At 41.7% G+C, this 16,390-nt stretch overlaps 1 protein-coding gene across 1 annotated transcript in view; it reads right to left on the bottom strand.

Moving 5' to 3' along the window:
* LOC126086328 (uncharacterized) overlaps positions 1–16,390 on the bottom strand; it is a 70,797-nt gene that overhangs the window by 44,264 nt on the left and 10,143 nt on the right. The window contains exons 4-6 of the mRNA XM_049902481.1: positions 14,848–14,974; positions 13,690–13,785; positions 457–1,823 (exon numbers count right to left, since the gene is read on the bottom strand). Of these exons, the coding sequence (XP_049758438.1) occupies positions 457–1,823; positions 13,690–13,785; positions 14,848–14,974 (1,590 nt within the window). The remainder of the gene's footprint in view (positions 1–456; positions 1,824–13,689; positions 13,786–14,847; positions 14,975–16,390) is intronic.

Below are 16,390 nucleotides of genomic sequence, written 5' to 3'. Positions count from 1 at the left end.
TCAAATCAAGATCCAAGGGATTCCATATACTGTATTTGATTGATATGTCACTTCAGCCCCTTATTTTGTAACAAATTCCTCTTTTTCATTTTCCCATGACACGTACTGGTTAAGAAACCAGGACATCTGTTCTGCAGAATATCCCATATTCTACATAAGGTTGCTTGCTTCCTTCAGTCATTAGTTTATTCCTTTATGGCCCAAGTTTCCTATAAACTGGTAATTAGATTTAGAGACTTAATTGTTGTTGTGGCTGTCAGGTCCCACTGAGTCGATTCTGACTCACAGCGACCCTACGTATCACAGAATGAAACACTGCCTGGTCCTCAGCCATCCTTACAATCGTTGTTATGCTTGGGCCCATTGTTGCAGCCACTGTGTCAGTCCATCTCATTGAGGGTCTTCCTCTTTTCTGCTGACCCTGTACTTTACCAAGAGACTTAACTACAATTCTTATATTTTTACATTATGAATTTTCAGGTGATGGGTAAGATGTGAATGTTGTCTAAAGGCCTTCTTACATTCCTTACATTCATAAGGTTTCTCACCAGAATGAATTCTCAGATGTTGAATAAGGGATGAATTAAGTCTAAAGGCCTTCCTACATTCCTTACATTCAAAGGGTTTCTCACCAGTATGAATGCTCTGATGTAAAGTCAGTTTTTGGCGCAATCTAAAGGCTTTCCCACACTCCTTACATTTATAGGGCTTCTCACCAATATGAATACTCTGATGTTGTGTAAGTTGTGAGAGTAGTCTAAAGGCCTTCCCACATTCCTTACAGTCATAGGGCTTAACACCAATATGAATGCTCTGATGTGAAATGAGTTGTGAGTAACGACTAAAGGCCTTCCAACATTCCTTACATTCATAAGGTTTCTCACCAGTATGAATTCTGTGATGAAGAATCAGATGATAACCACGACTAAAGGTCTTTCCACACTCTTTACATTCATAGGGTTTCTCACCAGTATGAATTCTCTGATGGAGAGTTAGTTGTTGTCGAACTCTGAAGGCCTTCCCACATTCCTGACATTCATAGGGTTTCTCACCAGTATGAATTTTGTGATGTACTCTAAGGCCTGAGCCACACAAAAAGGCTTCCCCACATTCTTTACATTCATAGAGTTTGTCAGCAATATTAAGTTTCTGATGTCGAGTAAGGTGTGCATATTGTCTAAAGGCTTTCCCACATTCTTTACATACGTAGGGTTTCTCACCAGTGTGAATCCTCTGATGCAGGGTAAGCTGTCCTCGCACTCTAAAGGCCTTCCCACATTCTTTACATTCATAGGGCTTCTCACCAATATGAATTTTCTGATGTACTCGAAGGTCCGGGCCACACATGAAAGCTTCTCCACACTCTTTACATTTATAGAGTTTCTCACCAGAATGAAGTCTCTGATGTCGAGTAAGGTGTGCAGTCTGCCTGAAGACCATCCCACATTCCTTACAAGCATAGGGTTTTTCGCCAGTATGAATTCTGTGATGAAAAGTAAGTTGTTGGCGCACTCTAAAGGCCTTCCCACATTCCTTACATTCATAGGGTTTCTCAATAAATTGAATTCTCTGACGTGGAGTAAGAGATGCGTGTCTCTGGTTAGAGGACACTTTTCCAGGGGTGATGGTCACTTGACTGAAGTATCCTTCTTGAGGTCTCTCTTGTCCTTCAAATGTGCATTTATATTCCCAATCATTTTTTAAAACAAGGCCCTTAAGGCCATGGTTCTTCATTCTCTCCATTATTTTCCACTGTGATAAATTTATTTTATAAATACCATTTTCTGAAAATAACTTCTTGGTGTCATATCTGGTCTCCAAATCTGAAAAAAAATGAGAAAGTAAACACATGCTGTTTTCTTGTTCTAGGAGAAGTAAAATTTCTACAGCATAAATAAAAGATAATCAAAGTAATGCCCAACTGAGCGCTGAACTCTGCCATGCAATTGGTTTAAAAAAAAGGAACTATAGGAATGAGAGTTGACATAAGATAATGAGGATAGAGATTTAGTAAATAATTTAAATCAGGAGTTCCCAAAACTGAGATGTGTTTCAGAATCAGCTGGGAAGTTTGTTACAAATACTGAGATTCAGACCTACCCAAACCACCTGGATCAGATTCTACAGTCCTGGGCAGTCCTATATCTAACAGTCTCCATATAAGGATTCTGATGGAGATCAAAAGTTGAGAATTACTACTTAAAATTTTTTCAATAATCTCTATTCTTAGAATAAAATCCAAACTCACCATGTTTAACAAGACCTCTGCTTACTTTTCGACATCATCGCAAACCACTGTCCCCTTTACTGCTAACTGGAAGGGCCTCCTTTCAGATCTCCGAACATACCCCAACTCAGCCCCATCTTTTAGGGCTTTTCACAGTCTGCTATTTCTCCTGCAAGTCCTCTGACTGGGCTCTTTGCATGACTGGCTCCTCAGCCCTGAGGTCTGAGGTTAAAAGTCACTTGATTTAAGGCTGACTCTACTTGACGGTATCTAAGTCTATGTTGTTATTCTCTACTCCTCATCAATGGAACACTTCTAAATTTTGAAATTATTAATCTTCCCCACTGTTCTGCTTATTTTCTTGCCCCTAAAACTCCAAGAACAGAAACAATCCCTGTTTTACACTTCGTTAAAATCCCTGCTTTACTCTGTTAATAAATCCATAGCACACAGTAGGTTTTATTCCTTTAATTCCCAGTTACAAACTTGTTCTGAATATGTCTCTATGCCTCTTGTCTCTCACACCTTACTATAATGATTAAATAACCTCTTTATTCTTCTAAGGTAGTTCAGTGAATATATACAGTCACACACTGCTTCATGTCCACCATATGTTCTGTGAAACAGGATGTTATATAATCTGGATGCTGTGTGAACACCTGGGTCCCTGGGGCACAGGGTTCCTGGGAGCATGGGCCTGGGGGCAGCAGCGGAGGGGTCTCAGTGACTTGGCACCCCTGCCCCAGCTGGGCCCCGAGATGCCTCCTGACTCTGGGCATTCAGGAGCACAATCAGGCACTCGTTCCTCCCAGTGGCAGGGGCAACAGTGTCCCCGGGTAGGGGGGACAGGGCAGGCTGGCTGCTGAGTTGGGCTGTGGGCATCCCCTGGAGGGTGCTCACTGGACCACAGACATCCTTACGGTCAGACATTGCCTGAACGGACATTATGTGGCACGTGACTGTCAATGGAAACAGGTGACTGTATATTTCCGTGCCTCCTTCCTGGGTTTTTTTTTTTCCACTGCATATGTCACCTGTGTAGTGTTCCCTTGCACCGCCCGCTCCTTCCTTCATATAACCACAGATTACTTTTCTCTGTCTCCTTCCTTCACATAACCACGGATTACTTTTCTTTGTCCCCACGGTGCTCAGATAGTGGGCGTTCTACTCATTTATCTCCCCTTAAAATTATTCTATTACTCATCTATTTTACAAATGTTCAACTAGTTTGCCTAGCTCTTCTGCCTTCCATTCTGTCATAAAGAACGCCATTCTTATAATTCTTAGAGATGTGGATCAATGATTTTTCAGACAAGGAAGTATGTTTAAGCCATATGGAAGTACTGAAAAAATTTTTGGAAACCCTGGTGGTGTAGTAGTTAAGAGCTATGGCTGCTAACAAAAAAGTCAGGAGTTCAAATCCACCAGGTACTCCTAAGAAACCCTATGTGGCAGCTCTACTCTATCCCATAGGGTCGCTATCAGTAGGAATAGGCTTGATGGCAACAGGTTTTTGATTTTACAAAATTTTTACCAAAAAAGATATGGGCCTGTGAGTTAACTCAGTAATGGGGAAACCCTGGTGGCATAGTGGTTAAGTGCTATAGCTGCTAACCAAAAGGTCGGCAGTTCAAATTCACCAGGCGCTCCTTAGAAACTCTACAAGGCAGTTCTACTCTGTCCTATAGGGTCACTATGAGTTGGAATCGACTTAACAGTAACAGGTTTGGTTTTTGGCTTAATGGGGACACGTTACACAGGACTGAGTGTGAAGGACTTGCTAACAGACATGTTGGATGAAGACAAGAGGACAGCAAGCCAATGTGGAAATGGACAGGGAAATCTCAGTGCTGAATGAGCTGTATACAACAGAGAAAAAGGGAGGAAGCTTTAAATTGCTTAAGTATGGTCTATAAAAAAGACATTTTCTTAGTGATAAAATTCATAACAAAATCAGAAAAAACAAAAATTTATGCAACCGAAAATTTAAAACTCTATTCGACTCGACTGCACTGGGTTTTTTTCTGGAATGTTAAATAACTCATGTCAAAAGAGAAGTAAAATCCAAAATAGTAGTTTTACTTTTTAGAAAACAATGGTAATAAAAAAAACACACAAAATTCTCTATGAAATATAACAATACTTGGAAGAAAATTTGAAGACTTAAATACTTACACTGATAAAAATGAAAGAAAAATATGACCTAAGAATTCCACTAAGAATTAAAAAGAGAACAATAAAGTAAACTGAAGCAAAGCAGAAGGAGGAAATTCACTGATAAAAAAACAGAATTTGATTAGAAAACAGAAAAAAAGAACTAATACATAAAGCAAAAATTGGTTCTTTTTTTTAAAACAAAATCAGCAAAACAGACAAACCATTAATATAAACAGCAAGAAAAACTGACATAGAAATAAGAAATGGCAAAGTAAAAATGTAGTTTAAATTTTTATTGTGCTTTAAGTGAAAGTTTACAAACTTAGTCTCATAAAAAACTTATGTACACTTTGCTATATACTCCTAGTTGTTCTCTCTCTAATTAGACAGCACACTCCTTCCCTCCACTCTCTATTTTCATGTCTATTCAGCCAGCTTCTGACCCCCTCTGCCCTCTCACCTCCCCTCCAGGCAGAAGCTGCCCACATAGTCTCATGTGTCTACTTGATCCAAGAAGCTCACTCCTCACCAGTATCATTTTCTATCTCATAGTCCAGTCTGATGCCTGTCTGAAGAGTTGGCTTTGGGAATGGTTCCTGTATTGGGCTAACAGAAGGTTTGGGGACCATGACCTCCGGGGTCCTTCTAGTCTCAGTCAGACCATTAAGTCTGGTCTTTTTATAAGAATTTGAGGTCTGCATCCCACTGCTCTCCTGCTCCCTCAGGGGTTCTCTGTTGTGTTCCCTGTTGGGGCAGTCATCAGTTGTAGCCAGGCATCACCCAGTTCTCTACAGTAGTTTAACAAAAAGATCACTGTCAATAAATTTTTAAAACACAGCTGAAAATTTTCTAGGAAAATATAATTTACCAAAACTGACCATAGAAGAGATAGAATGAAGTATAAACACATCAATTTCCACAAAGCAAATACAGAACTTGGTCAGACTTACCACCTTCCGGTCTCCCTAGGAATAAAGCTTTTAAAAAGTTATGAAATCTTTAAAGAACAGGCAATCCATTCTCTATTTAGACTGGAAAACAAGAAAAAGGAGAACTTCCAAATTGTTTTCATGAAATGATATCATACTGAATAAAGATTACACATTAAAAAACAAAAAACTACAAAACCAATTCTCTAATGAATACTGATGTACGAATTCTAATAAAACAGCATATTGAAAGACCCAGTACCAGTACTGCTTATTTCGAGAATGTTAAGGTGGTCTGATACGGGGAAATCTATTACTATAACTTATCATATCAACAGAACTAAGGAGGAAAAAAATCACATGATCATGTCCACAGACACTGATAAGGCAACTAAAAAAAGTCAAGAACCATTTCTGATTTTTAAAAAACAGCTCAAAAAAGCTGGAGTGATTGCTTCGCTGGGACGATAAAATATGTATTATCTCAGCCAGAAAGGCAGCCTGTCCACCGTCGCCACTACCGTTTAGTCACATACTGGTTATCAGTCAACACAACTAGACAGCAAAAGAAAATCAGAGGTAGAAGGACAAGAAAGGAAGTGAAACTTTCCAGATAAAGGACTGCATAATTGGAAAACTCGAGAGATTTAAGTAATATAAATCATAGCAGAATATAGTAACATAGCAGCATATAAAATCAAAATACAAAACCCAATAGTTTTCATATATACATTTAATAAGCTATAATGGGAGGAAGAAGATCCTATTCACCATGGAAAAAAGGGTAAACTTAAAAATCTATACATGACTTTTATGAGGAAAACTCACGAAGCCTTTGGCATTATAGTTCCAAGAAATCACAGGCAAAATCGCAAGAGGGAGATTACTCTGTACCAGGTGAGCCTGGCCTCCCACAGGTGTTCACACCGAGTCGTTGCCGGGCAACCAGCAGGTGTGGGGACCAGCAAACAACAGGGTAAACACGGTGTTCAAAGTGGCCAGATGGATTTAATCTCATACATTATCTCCCTTAGGCTAGGCAGCAACTATTATCGTCTGCTCCAGAGGAAGCAACAGGCAAAGGGGTTAGGGTACGAAGACACGCCAGCGGCTGGTCATGTCCTGGGATAAGCCACAGCCACAGGCCCAACTGGCAAAGCACATCCTAAGAGACAACTGTTTGTTCCTAACAAGTTTAAGCCAGTTGTACTTTTGCCTGAAAGCATGTGATTCCATGAAAGAATAACTGGGAAAAGACAACTGATTCTATGAAAATGAAACTGACTGCTTTAGAAATACTGGCCATAAACGCACACTGCTAAAAATCACACTGTCAAAAATCAAGTGTGGAAGGGACAGCAGCAAAGGATTGGGGGAAACATAACAATCGAGAAGTATTCTGTAGTCATACTGAGGATGCACGTATCAGGCCCTAATCTCTTCCTCCGTTTACGCCTGACAGCCTAAAGGTTTGTCTTTCTGACTCATCCAGCAGGGCACCCTGTGGAGCAGTTCTACTCTGTAACACATGGGGTCACCAGTGAGTTGAAATCAACATGCTGGGGACCACCATCAATAACAACCATCATCTCCCTGATTTCCAAGAAATGTATACACAACCTTCTCCTCAACACCTCTAACTGGATGAATGACAGGCATCTTAAACTTAAATATCTAAAAACAGAGCTCTATCTTCCAAGTGCTGTTTTATTTTCCCCACCTCAGTAAACTGAGCTTTCATTCACCCAGCTGTTCCAGCCAAAAAAACCCTAGTCTCTCCTTGAGGCCACCACTCATCTGTCAGTTTGTCATATTGTGGTGGCTTGCATGTTGCTGTGACGCTGGATGCTATGCCACCAATATTTCAAATACCAGCAGGGTCACCAATGGTGGACAGGTTTCAGCAGAGCTTCCAGACTAAGACAGACCAGGAAGAAGGACCTGGTGGTCTATTTCTAAAAGACTGGCCAATGAAAACCTTATGAATGAATAGCAGCTGAACACTGTCAGATACAGTGCCTGAAGATGAGTCCCTCAGGTTGGAAGGCACTCAAAAGATAACCGGGGAAGAGCTGCCTCCTCAAAGTAGAGTCGACCTTAACAACATGGATGGAGTCAAGCTTTCGGGACCTTCACTTGCAAATGTGGCACGACTCAAAATGAGAAGACACAGCTGCAAACATCCATTAATAATAAGAACATGGAATGTATGAAGTATGACTCTAGAAAAACAGGGAGTCATAAAAAATGAAACAGAACACATAAAGACAGATATCCCAAGCACTAGTGAGCCGAAGAGGACTGGTATTGGCTGTTTAGAATTGGACAGTCACGTGGTCTACTATGCTGGGAACAACAACCTGAAGAGGAATGGCATCGCGTTCACCGTCAAAGGGAACATTTCCAGATCTGCCCTGAAGTACAACGGTGTCATTCAGTGATAGGATGATATCCATATGCCTACAAGGAAGACTAGTTAATACAACTATGATTCAAATTTACATACCATCACTAAGGCCAAAGATGAAGAAATTGAAGATTTTTACCAACTTTTGCAGTCTGAAATTGATCAAACATGCAGTCAAGGTGCAATGACAATTACTGGTGACTGGAACGCAAAACTTGGAAACTAAGAAGAATCAGTAGTTGGAAGATATGGCCTTGGTAACAGAAATGACTCTGAAGATCGCATGATAGAATTCTGCAAGACCAACAACTTCTTCATTGCAAATACCTTTTTTCAACAACATAAACAGAGACTATACACATGGACTTTGCTGAATGAAATACACAGGAATCAAACTGACTACATCTTAGAAAGAGTTGAGAAGCAGCTCAACATCATCAGTCAGAAGAAGGCCAGGGGCCGACTGCAGAACAGACCATCAATTGCTCATATGCAAGTTCAAGTTGAAAAAAATTAAAACACGTCCACAAGAGCCGAAGTACAACCTTTTAGTATATCCCACCTGAATTTAGAGACCACTTAGAGAACATATTTGATGTTGAGGTCGTGGAGAGACTGGAATACTTATACACTGCTGATAAAAAAAAATGTAAAATGGTACAAGCACTTAGGGAATTGATTTGGCGCTTCCTTAAAAAGCTAGAAGTAGAACTACCATACGATCCAGCAACCCCACTCCTTGGAATATATCCTAGAGAAATAAGAGCCATGACACGAATAGACATATGCACACCCATGTTTATTGCAGCACTGTTTACAACAGCAAAAAGATGGAAGCAACCAAGGTGCCCATCAATGGACAAATGGATAAACAAATTATGGTATATTCACACAATGGAATACTATGAAATGATAAAGAACAATGATGAATCTGCAAAACATCCCATAACATAGACGAACGGGGAAGGCATTATGCTGAGTGAAATTAGTCAGTTGCAAAAGGACAAATATTGTATGAGACCACTATGATAAGAACTCAAGAAATGGTTTAAACACAGAAGAAAACATTCTTTGATGGTTACAATGGTGGGGAGGGAGGGAGAGCTGTATTCACTAATTAGATAGTAGATGAGAATTATCTTAGGTGAAGGGAAGGACAACACGCAATACAGGGAAAGTCAGCACAGCTGGACTCAAGTAAAAGCTAAGAAGTTTCCTGAACACAACCAAATACTTCAACTGACTGAGTAGCAGGGGCAGGGGTCTGGGGACCATGGTTTCAGGGGACATCTGGGCCAACTGGCATAGCAAAGTGTATTAAGAATATGTTCTGCATCCCACTTAAGTGAGTGACGTCTGGGGTCTTTAAAGCTAGGAAACAGTCATCCAAGATACATCAATTGGTCCCAACCCACCTGGAGCAAAGGAGAAGGAAGAACACCAAAGACACAAGGAAAATATTAGCCGAAGAGAAAGAAAGGGCCACATAAACCAGACACTCCATCAGCCTGAGACCAGAAGAACTAGACGGTACCCAGCTACCACCAATGATGGCCCTGAGAGGGAAACAAATGAGAGTCCCTGATTGAGCAGGAGAAAACTGGGGTGCAGAACTCAAGTTCTAGTAAAAAGACCAGACTTACTGGTCTGAGACTGGAAGGACCCTGGAAGACAGGGCCCTCGGACTCTCTGTTAGCCCAGAACTGAAACCATTCCTGAAGCCAACTCTTCAGAGAAAGATGAGACTGGACTATAGGACATAAAATAATATTCGTGAAGAGAGCGCTTCTCAGCTCAAGTAGATACATGAGACTAAAAGGGCATCTTCTGTCCAGAGGTGAAATGAGAAGGCAAAAGGGAACTGGAGCTGGCTGAATAGACACAGGAAAACCAAGGTGAAAAGGAATAGTGTGCTGTCACATTATAAGGAGAGCAACTAGGATCACATAACAATATGTGTATAAATTTTTGTATGAGAAACTAACTTGAATTGTAGACTTTCACTTAAAGTACAATAAAAACAAAAATAGAATAGACGCATTGAACAGTAATGGCCAAAGACCAGACGAGTTGTGAGATGACATCATTCATGAAGAAAATAAAAGCTCACTGAAAAGATAACAAAGAAAGAAAAGACCACAGTGGATATCAGAAGAGACTCTGAAAGTTGCTCTTGAATGCAGAGTAGCTAAAGTGAATGGAATAAATGATGAAATAAAAGAGCTGAACAGAAGATTTCAAAGGAAAAGTTAGAGAAGACAGAGTAAACTATTATAATGAAATGTAGAAAGACCTGGAGTTAGAAAACCAAAGGGAAGAGCACACTCAGCATTTCGTAAGCTGAAAGAACAACAACAACAAAAAATTCAAGCCTCAAGCTGCACTACTGAAGGATTCTATAAGCAAATATTGAACAACGCAGGAAGCATCAAAAGGAGATGGAGAGAATAAACAGTGACTATAACAAAAAGAATTGGTGCACGTTCAACCATTTCAGGAGGCAGCATATGATCAAGAACTGACGGTAGTAAAGGAAGAAATCCAAGCTGCACTGAAGGCATTGGCAACAAACAGGGCTCCAGGAATTTACAGAATACCAACTGAGATGTCTCAACAAACAGATGTAGTGCTGAAAGCGCTCGCTCGTCTATGCCAAGAAATTTGGAAAACTGCTACCTGGCCAACTGGCTAGAAGAGATCCGTACCTGTGCCCGTTCCAAAGAAAGGGGATCCAACTGAATGTGGAAATTATCAAACAATATCATTAATATCTCATGCAAATAAAATTTTGCTGAAGATAATTCAAAAATGATCACAGCAGTACATCCACAGGGAACTGCCAGAAATTCCAGTCGGATTCAGAAGAGGACTTGGAATGAGGGGTATCACCGTTGATGTCAGATGGATCTTGGCTAAAAGCAAAGTCTACCAGAAAGATGTTTACGTGTGTTTCCTTGTCTATCCAAAGGCACTTGACTGTGTGGATTCTAACAAAATTATGGATAACACTGAGAAGAATGGGAATTCCAGAACACTTAATTGTTGTCAGGAGGAACCTGTACACAGAGTGAGAGGTAGTCACCTGAACAGAACATGGGGATACTGCGTGGTTTAAAATCAGGAAAGGCGTGTGTCAGGGTTCTATCCTTTCACCATACTTATTCAATCTGTATGCTAGGCAAATAAGCCCAGAAACTGGGCTATATGAGAAAGAGCATCAGGACTGAAGGAAGACTCATTCACAACCTGTGTTATGCAGATGACACAACCTCGCTTGCTGAAAGTGAAGAGGACTTGAAGCACTTACTGATGAAGATCAAAGACCACAGCCTTCAGTATGGATTACACCTCAACATAAAGAAAACAAAAATCCTGACAACTGGACCAATGAGCAACATCATGATAAAGGAGAAAAGATTGAGATTGCCAAGGATTTCATTTTACTCGGAGCCACAATCAACACCCACGGAAGGAGCAGTCAAGAAATCAAACAACACATTGCACTGGGCAAATCTGCTGCAAAAGACCTCTATAAAGTGTTGAAAAGCAAAGACGTCACTCTGAGGACTACAGTGCACCTGACTCAAGCCATGATGTTTTTAGTCATCTCATATGTATGTGAAAGGTGGGCAATGAATAAGGAAGTCTGAAAGACCGACACCTTTGAATTAGGGTGTTGGCAAAGAATATTGAATATACCCTGGACTGCCAAAAGAATGAACAAAATTTGTCTTGGAAGAAGTACAACCAGGATGCTCCTTAGAAGAAAGGATGGTGAGACTCTGTCTCACATACTTTCGACATGTTATCAGGAGGGACCAGTCCCTGGAGAAGGACATCACGCCTGGTAGAGTAGAATCTCAACAAAAAAGAGGGAGGTTCTCAATGAGGTGGCCTGATGCAGTGGCTGTAACGATGGGTTCGAACACCGCAACGACTGTCAGGATTACACAGGGCGGTACAGTGTTTCCTTCTGCTGTACATGGGGTTGCTATGAGTTGGAGCCAACTCAACGGCACCTAACTACAACTTCCTTGAGATTAGTCCTCACCCCATTTCTCTTATAATCCCATCGGCATGTTCTTTTGGTGCTACCTACAGATGTCTCAGGAATCCGACAGCTTCTTTCTACTTTCGACCATCACCATTCTTGTCCAATCGTTATTACCTCTCGGCTGGACAACTGAAATTGTCTCCGTACTGATCCTCCCTGTTCGGCACTCAATCAGAAGGATTATTTTAAAACATAAAGTAGATCATGACTTCCAATTTCCCTTCATGATTACATTATTTGGCCCTTGCCTAACTCTGATCTCATCTCTTATTACTTTCCCCAGCTCTAGTCATTTTGCCTTCTTGCTGCTCCTTGAACACACAATGTAGCTTGCCCATCAGGCCTTTGTACCTGCTGTCCTATCTGCTCAGAACAGCCCTTACGTAATGTGTCTCCTCAATAAAACCTTCTCTTATTTGTCATTTGTCACTCTTCTGTATGCATGTTATACTTCAAAAACCTAACTTAAAAGAACAAAGAGAAGGAAAAAAATGAATAAACTTGTTTAAGATGTCTAACTGTGAGCCAGCAGTCGTTATTCTGGACCCATGCTGCCTGACTACTACTTTCTTATTCACTTGGAAGATCTGCATTTCATTTCCTTGAGTATTAATATAAATAAGAAAATAGATTAAGATTTCAAAAAGCCTGTTTTTCCTTTCCTTTAGTAGAAAGTAAATCAGAAGATATTTAACAGTGTGGGCAAGAAATGGCCCTATGGTTACAAAATAAGAACTGCTGGCTCAACATGAACCCCAGACACATCTGAACATATATACGGCAACATACAGAATGATACCACATGTCTCTATACAGTTTATATAGACTATGGGGTCTTTTCAACAAAAGGTTTAAAAGGAGAGATAAAAGTAGCACAGAGGTAGATGCTAAACCAAGAACCTTTCATGTTTCACCCTAGTGTGAAGGTAGACAGATACACAGATGGAAAAAAGCAAGTAAGAGAATGACATTCCATGATCCAAGAAACTACCTTCTACAATAATTCATATAAAACTTTAGTTGCTAATAAAACATGTATTACCTAAACATCAAACATATCTTTTTTTGTAGTCTTTTATTTCCCATTTAAAAATTTATGAGAAAAGTTAATAAATAAATAAATAAATAAATAAAAACCAGCTTCTCTGACTGTGAGGTTTACAACGAACTTTACCCAAAGAACTTGGTCTCAGTCCTTGGTTCCTGAGAGAGAACCGCTCTAAAACCTTGGAATCTCCCCAGTGATTGAAGTGGCTTTGACTTCTCAGAGGCCCCTGATCTGACAGATTACACTAAGGAAGTGACTTAGGTTGGGGCCAGCCATGCCAGGAAGACCCACCAGGTGGTATCAGCTGAGATCCAACAAGGGAAGGCACGACTCAATCAATCATGCCTATGTAATGAGGCCCCAATAAAAGTTCTTTTACTATGTTTCCCTTAGTACAATATAAACAACATGGTAGCAGAAAAGTTATTGGCTTTGTTCACCACTGTACTGAGAATACCTAGCTTACCGCTTGGCTCAGAGTGGGCATTTGGGAAGTATTTGCTAAATAAATGGAAGAACGTACTTTTAGGTAACCGAGACATGTACATATGCCTAAATGCAAAAGAAAGCAAGTGAATCAATAAGCTGAACAGCTGTCAATAGGGAACAAACAGAGTAACCCCAAAACCACCTCCTTCGAAGAGGAGGAAAATAGGGGAGAACAACGCAAGAAGAGGAGTAAATGGGATAAAACAGTTATTTTAGTATCCCCAGCTAAGAAGACCTTAATCTACTTTGCTCTTCCTCAGGCCAGGGGACTTTAAAGTGAGATTCCTAAGTCATAGCACACAGGTGTGTCTCTTCCCCAACCACCTGGGCCGATTCCTGTGGTGATGGATTCCCCTTGCCTGCGTGGCCTTCACTCACCTGGGTTTCGTCTTCTTCCTTTCCTGACAACCTCCCAGGGTTCTCTTCCTTGCTCCAGTAAGGAAATCACATCTGGTTTAGAAACAAAACATCCTGCTTCCAAGAAAAGACACGTAAGGTGATGCAGAAATGGAAATAAGATCAAAATAACTTTGATTCAGTTTAGTTTAAACCTGTAATAAACTATAGGCCAAAACGGTAACTGATAAAGGCTTTAGAACAAAGAAGGGGAGGCTGGATAAAAAATATTCACACTAAGGTCACACAATAAAGAGAGATCAGAGATGGAGGGAAAGAGGTCTTACTTTAATTCATATTCGTACATGCATCCTTCTTGACAGGCAATAGTGTTGTGGTTGAGAACAGACTGCCTGGGTTCAAATCTTGCCTCTGCCACATCCCAGGTGTGTGACCTTGGGAAAGTTACTTCTGTACCTCGTTTTCCTCAGCGGTAAAATAGGGTAACAGTAGTACCTACCTTCAATGGTTGTTGTGAAGACTACAGTGACATATATATCTGTATCTCATGACAGTGCCTATAGTATAGCACAGTATATTTTTATGAACTGTTATTGATTATTACTATTATTTTGCTGAGAGGAAAATAAGCTGCCTGAGACATTTACTGTTATTTCTTAGGAGAGTCATACAAAGTTAAATGCAAAGTTCTTGGATTTTTAACTTTCAAACCAAAAGCAGGTAAAAATGAATATATTTATTTTAAAAAAGAATTGTGTTCTCTTGAACTGTAAATAAATCCTGTTGATCCAACTTACCACTACATAAATTATATGTGTTCTTGCAAGAGGGATAAACCAAGAACCCAAGTCTAGCTATTTTCCTTATAGGTGTACCAACAAATAACAAAAGATCTATAGTAAATTCTGAGTTCAAACAAGAAGTAAAACCTGTTTTCTTTGACATTGGTTAGGCCAAAAATCACTGAGATTTCAAATTCAGCCCCATCATCATTAAGGCAGGCCTGAAGACCACTTAAGGGTGGAGAAAATGAACGTGCTATTCAACAGGCTTCCAACCTAATAAAGTGCAAAGCACTTCTTTTAGAAGAGGGAACAGAAACATAGCTAGCTTCTTGAAAGATAGCCCTAAATTTTCCAGAGGAAAAAGGTGATATTCCACAGGACAGTCTACACTTACCCAGTGAGACCAGGTTGCTGTAGTTTTCCAACATCACATCTCTGTACAAGTCCTTCTGTTCCAAGTCCAGGTATGCCCACTCCTCCCGAGAGAAGACTATGGAAACGTCACTGAACACCACTGATCCCTGAAATGACAAACCTGTGCATTAAAACTGAAATTAAAGGATATCTGCTTTAAGATGGAGGGAGAATAGATGGAAGAGACAGCAAGAAAAGGGACCATCCACAAACAAACAGTCTTGGCTAGAAGCCTGTAACACAGTGAGCTAGGAAACCAGTGTGACTGAAGCCGAGCGCCCATAACAGTGAGCTAGGAAACCAGTGTGCCTGAAGACGAGTGCCCATAACACAGTGAGCTGGGAAACCAGGGTGCCTGAAGCCGAGTGCCCGTAACACAGTGAGCCCGGAAACCAGGGTGCCTGAAGCCAAGTGCCCGTAACACAGTGAGCTAGGAAACCAGCGTGCCTGAAGCCGAGTGCCCGTAACACAGTGAGCTGGGAAACCAGCGTGCCTGAAGCCGAGTGCCCATAGCACAGTGAGCCCGGAACCCAGGGTGCCTGAAGCCCAGTGCCCGTAACACAGTGAGCCCGGAAACCAGGGTGCCTGAAGCCGAGTGCCCATAGTACGGTGAGCCAGGAAACCAGTGTGCCTGAAGCCCAGTGCCCGTAACACAGTGAGCCGGGAAACCAGCGTGCCTGAAGCCGAGTGCCCGTAGCACAGTGAGCCGGGAAACCAGCGTGCCTGAAGCCCAGTGCCCGTAACACAGTGAGCCGGGAAACTAGTGTGCCTGAAGCCGAGTGCCCGTAACACAGTGAGCCGGGAAACCAGCGTGCCTGAAGCCCAGTGCCCGTAACACAGTGAGCCGGGAAACCAGCGTGCCTGAAGCCGAGTGCCCGTAACACAGTGAGCCGGGAAACACAGCGTGCCTGAAGCCGAGTGCCCGTAACACAGTGAGCCAGGAAACCAGCGTGCCTGAAGCCCAGTGCCCGTAACACAGTGAGCCGGGACACCAGTGTGCCTGAAGCCGAGTGCCCGTAACACAGTGAGCTAGGAAATCAGTGTGCCTGAAGCCGAGTGCCTGTAACACTGTGAGACGGGAAACCAGCGTGCCTGAAGCCGAGTGCCCATAGCACAGTGAGCCGGGAAACCAGCGTGCCTGAAGCCCAGTGCCCGTAACACAGTGAGCCGGGAAACCAGTGTGCCTGAAGCCGAGTGCCCGTAACACAGTGAGCTAGGAAACCAGTGTGCCTGAAGCCGAGTGCCCATAGTACAGTGAGCCAGAAAACCAGTGTGCCTGAAGCCGGGTGCCCATAGCACAGTGAGCCGGGAAACACAGGGTGCCTGAAGCCAAGTGCCCGTAACACAGTGAGCTGGGAACCCAGGGTGCCTGAAGCCGAGTGCCCGTAACACAGTGAGCCGGGAAACCAGGGTGCCTGAAGCCGAGTGCCATGTATTCCTCTTGCACACTCTGGCATATCTTAGTTATCCAAACATGTCAGAGAAAGAAGGAAAAAAAATCAGGTTTCCAATTAGATGAAATA

This window comes from Elephas maximus, chromosome 11 (genome assembly GCF_024166365.1).
Source record: "Elephas maximus indicus isolate mEleMax1 chromosome 11, mEleMax1 primary haplotype, whole genome shotgun sequence".
Classification (NCBI taxonomy): domain Eukaryota; kingdom Metazoa; phylum Chordata; class Mammalia; order Proboscidea; family Elephantidae; genus Elephas; species Elephas maximus.
Note: the sequence above shows the minus strand (reverse complement) of the source record. Positions and strands in the feature narration are given on the sequence as shown.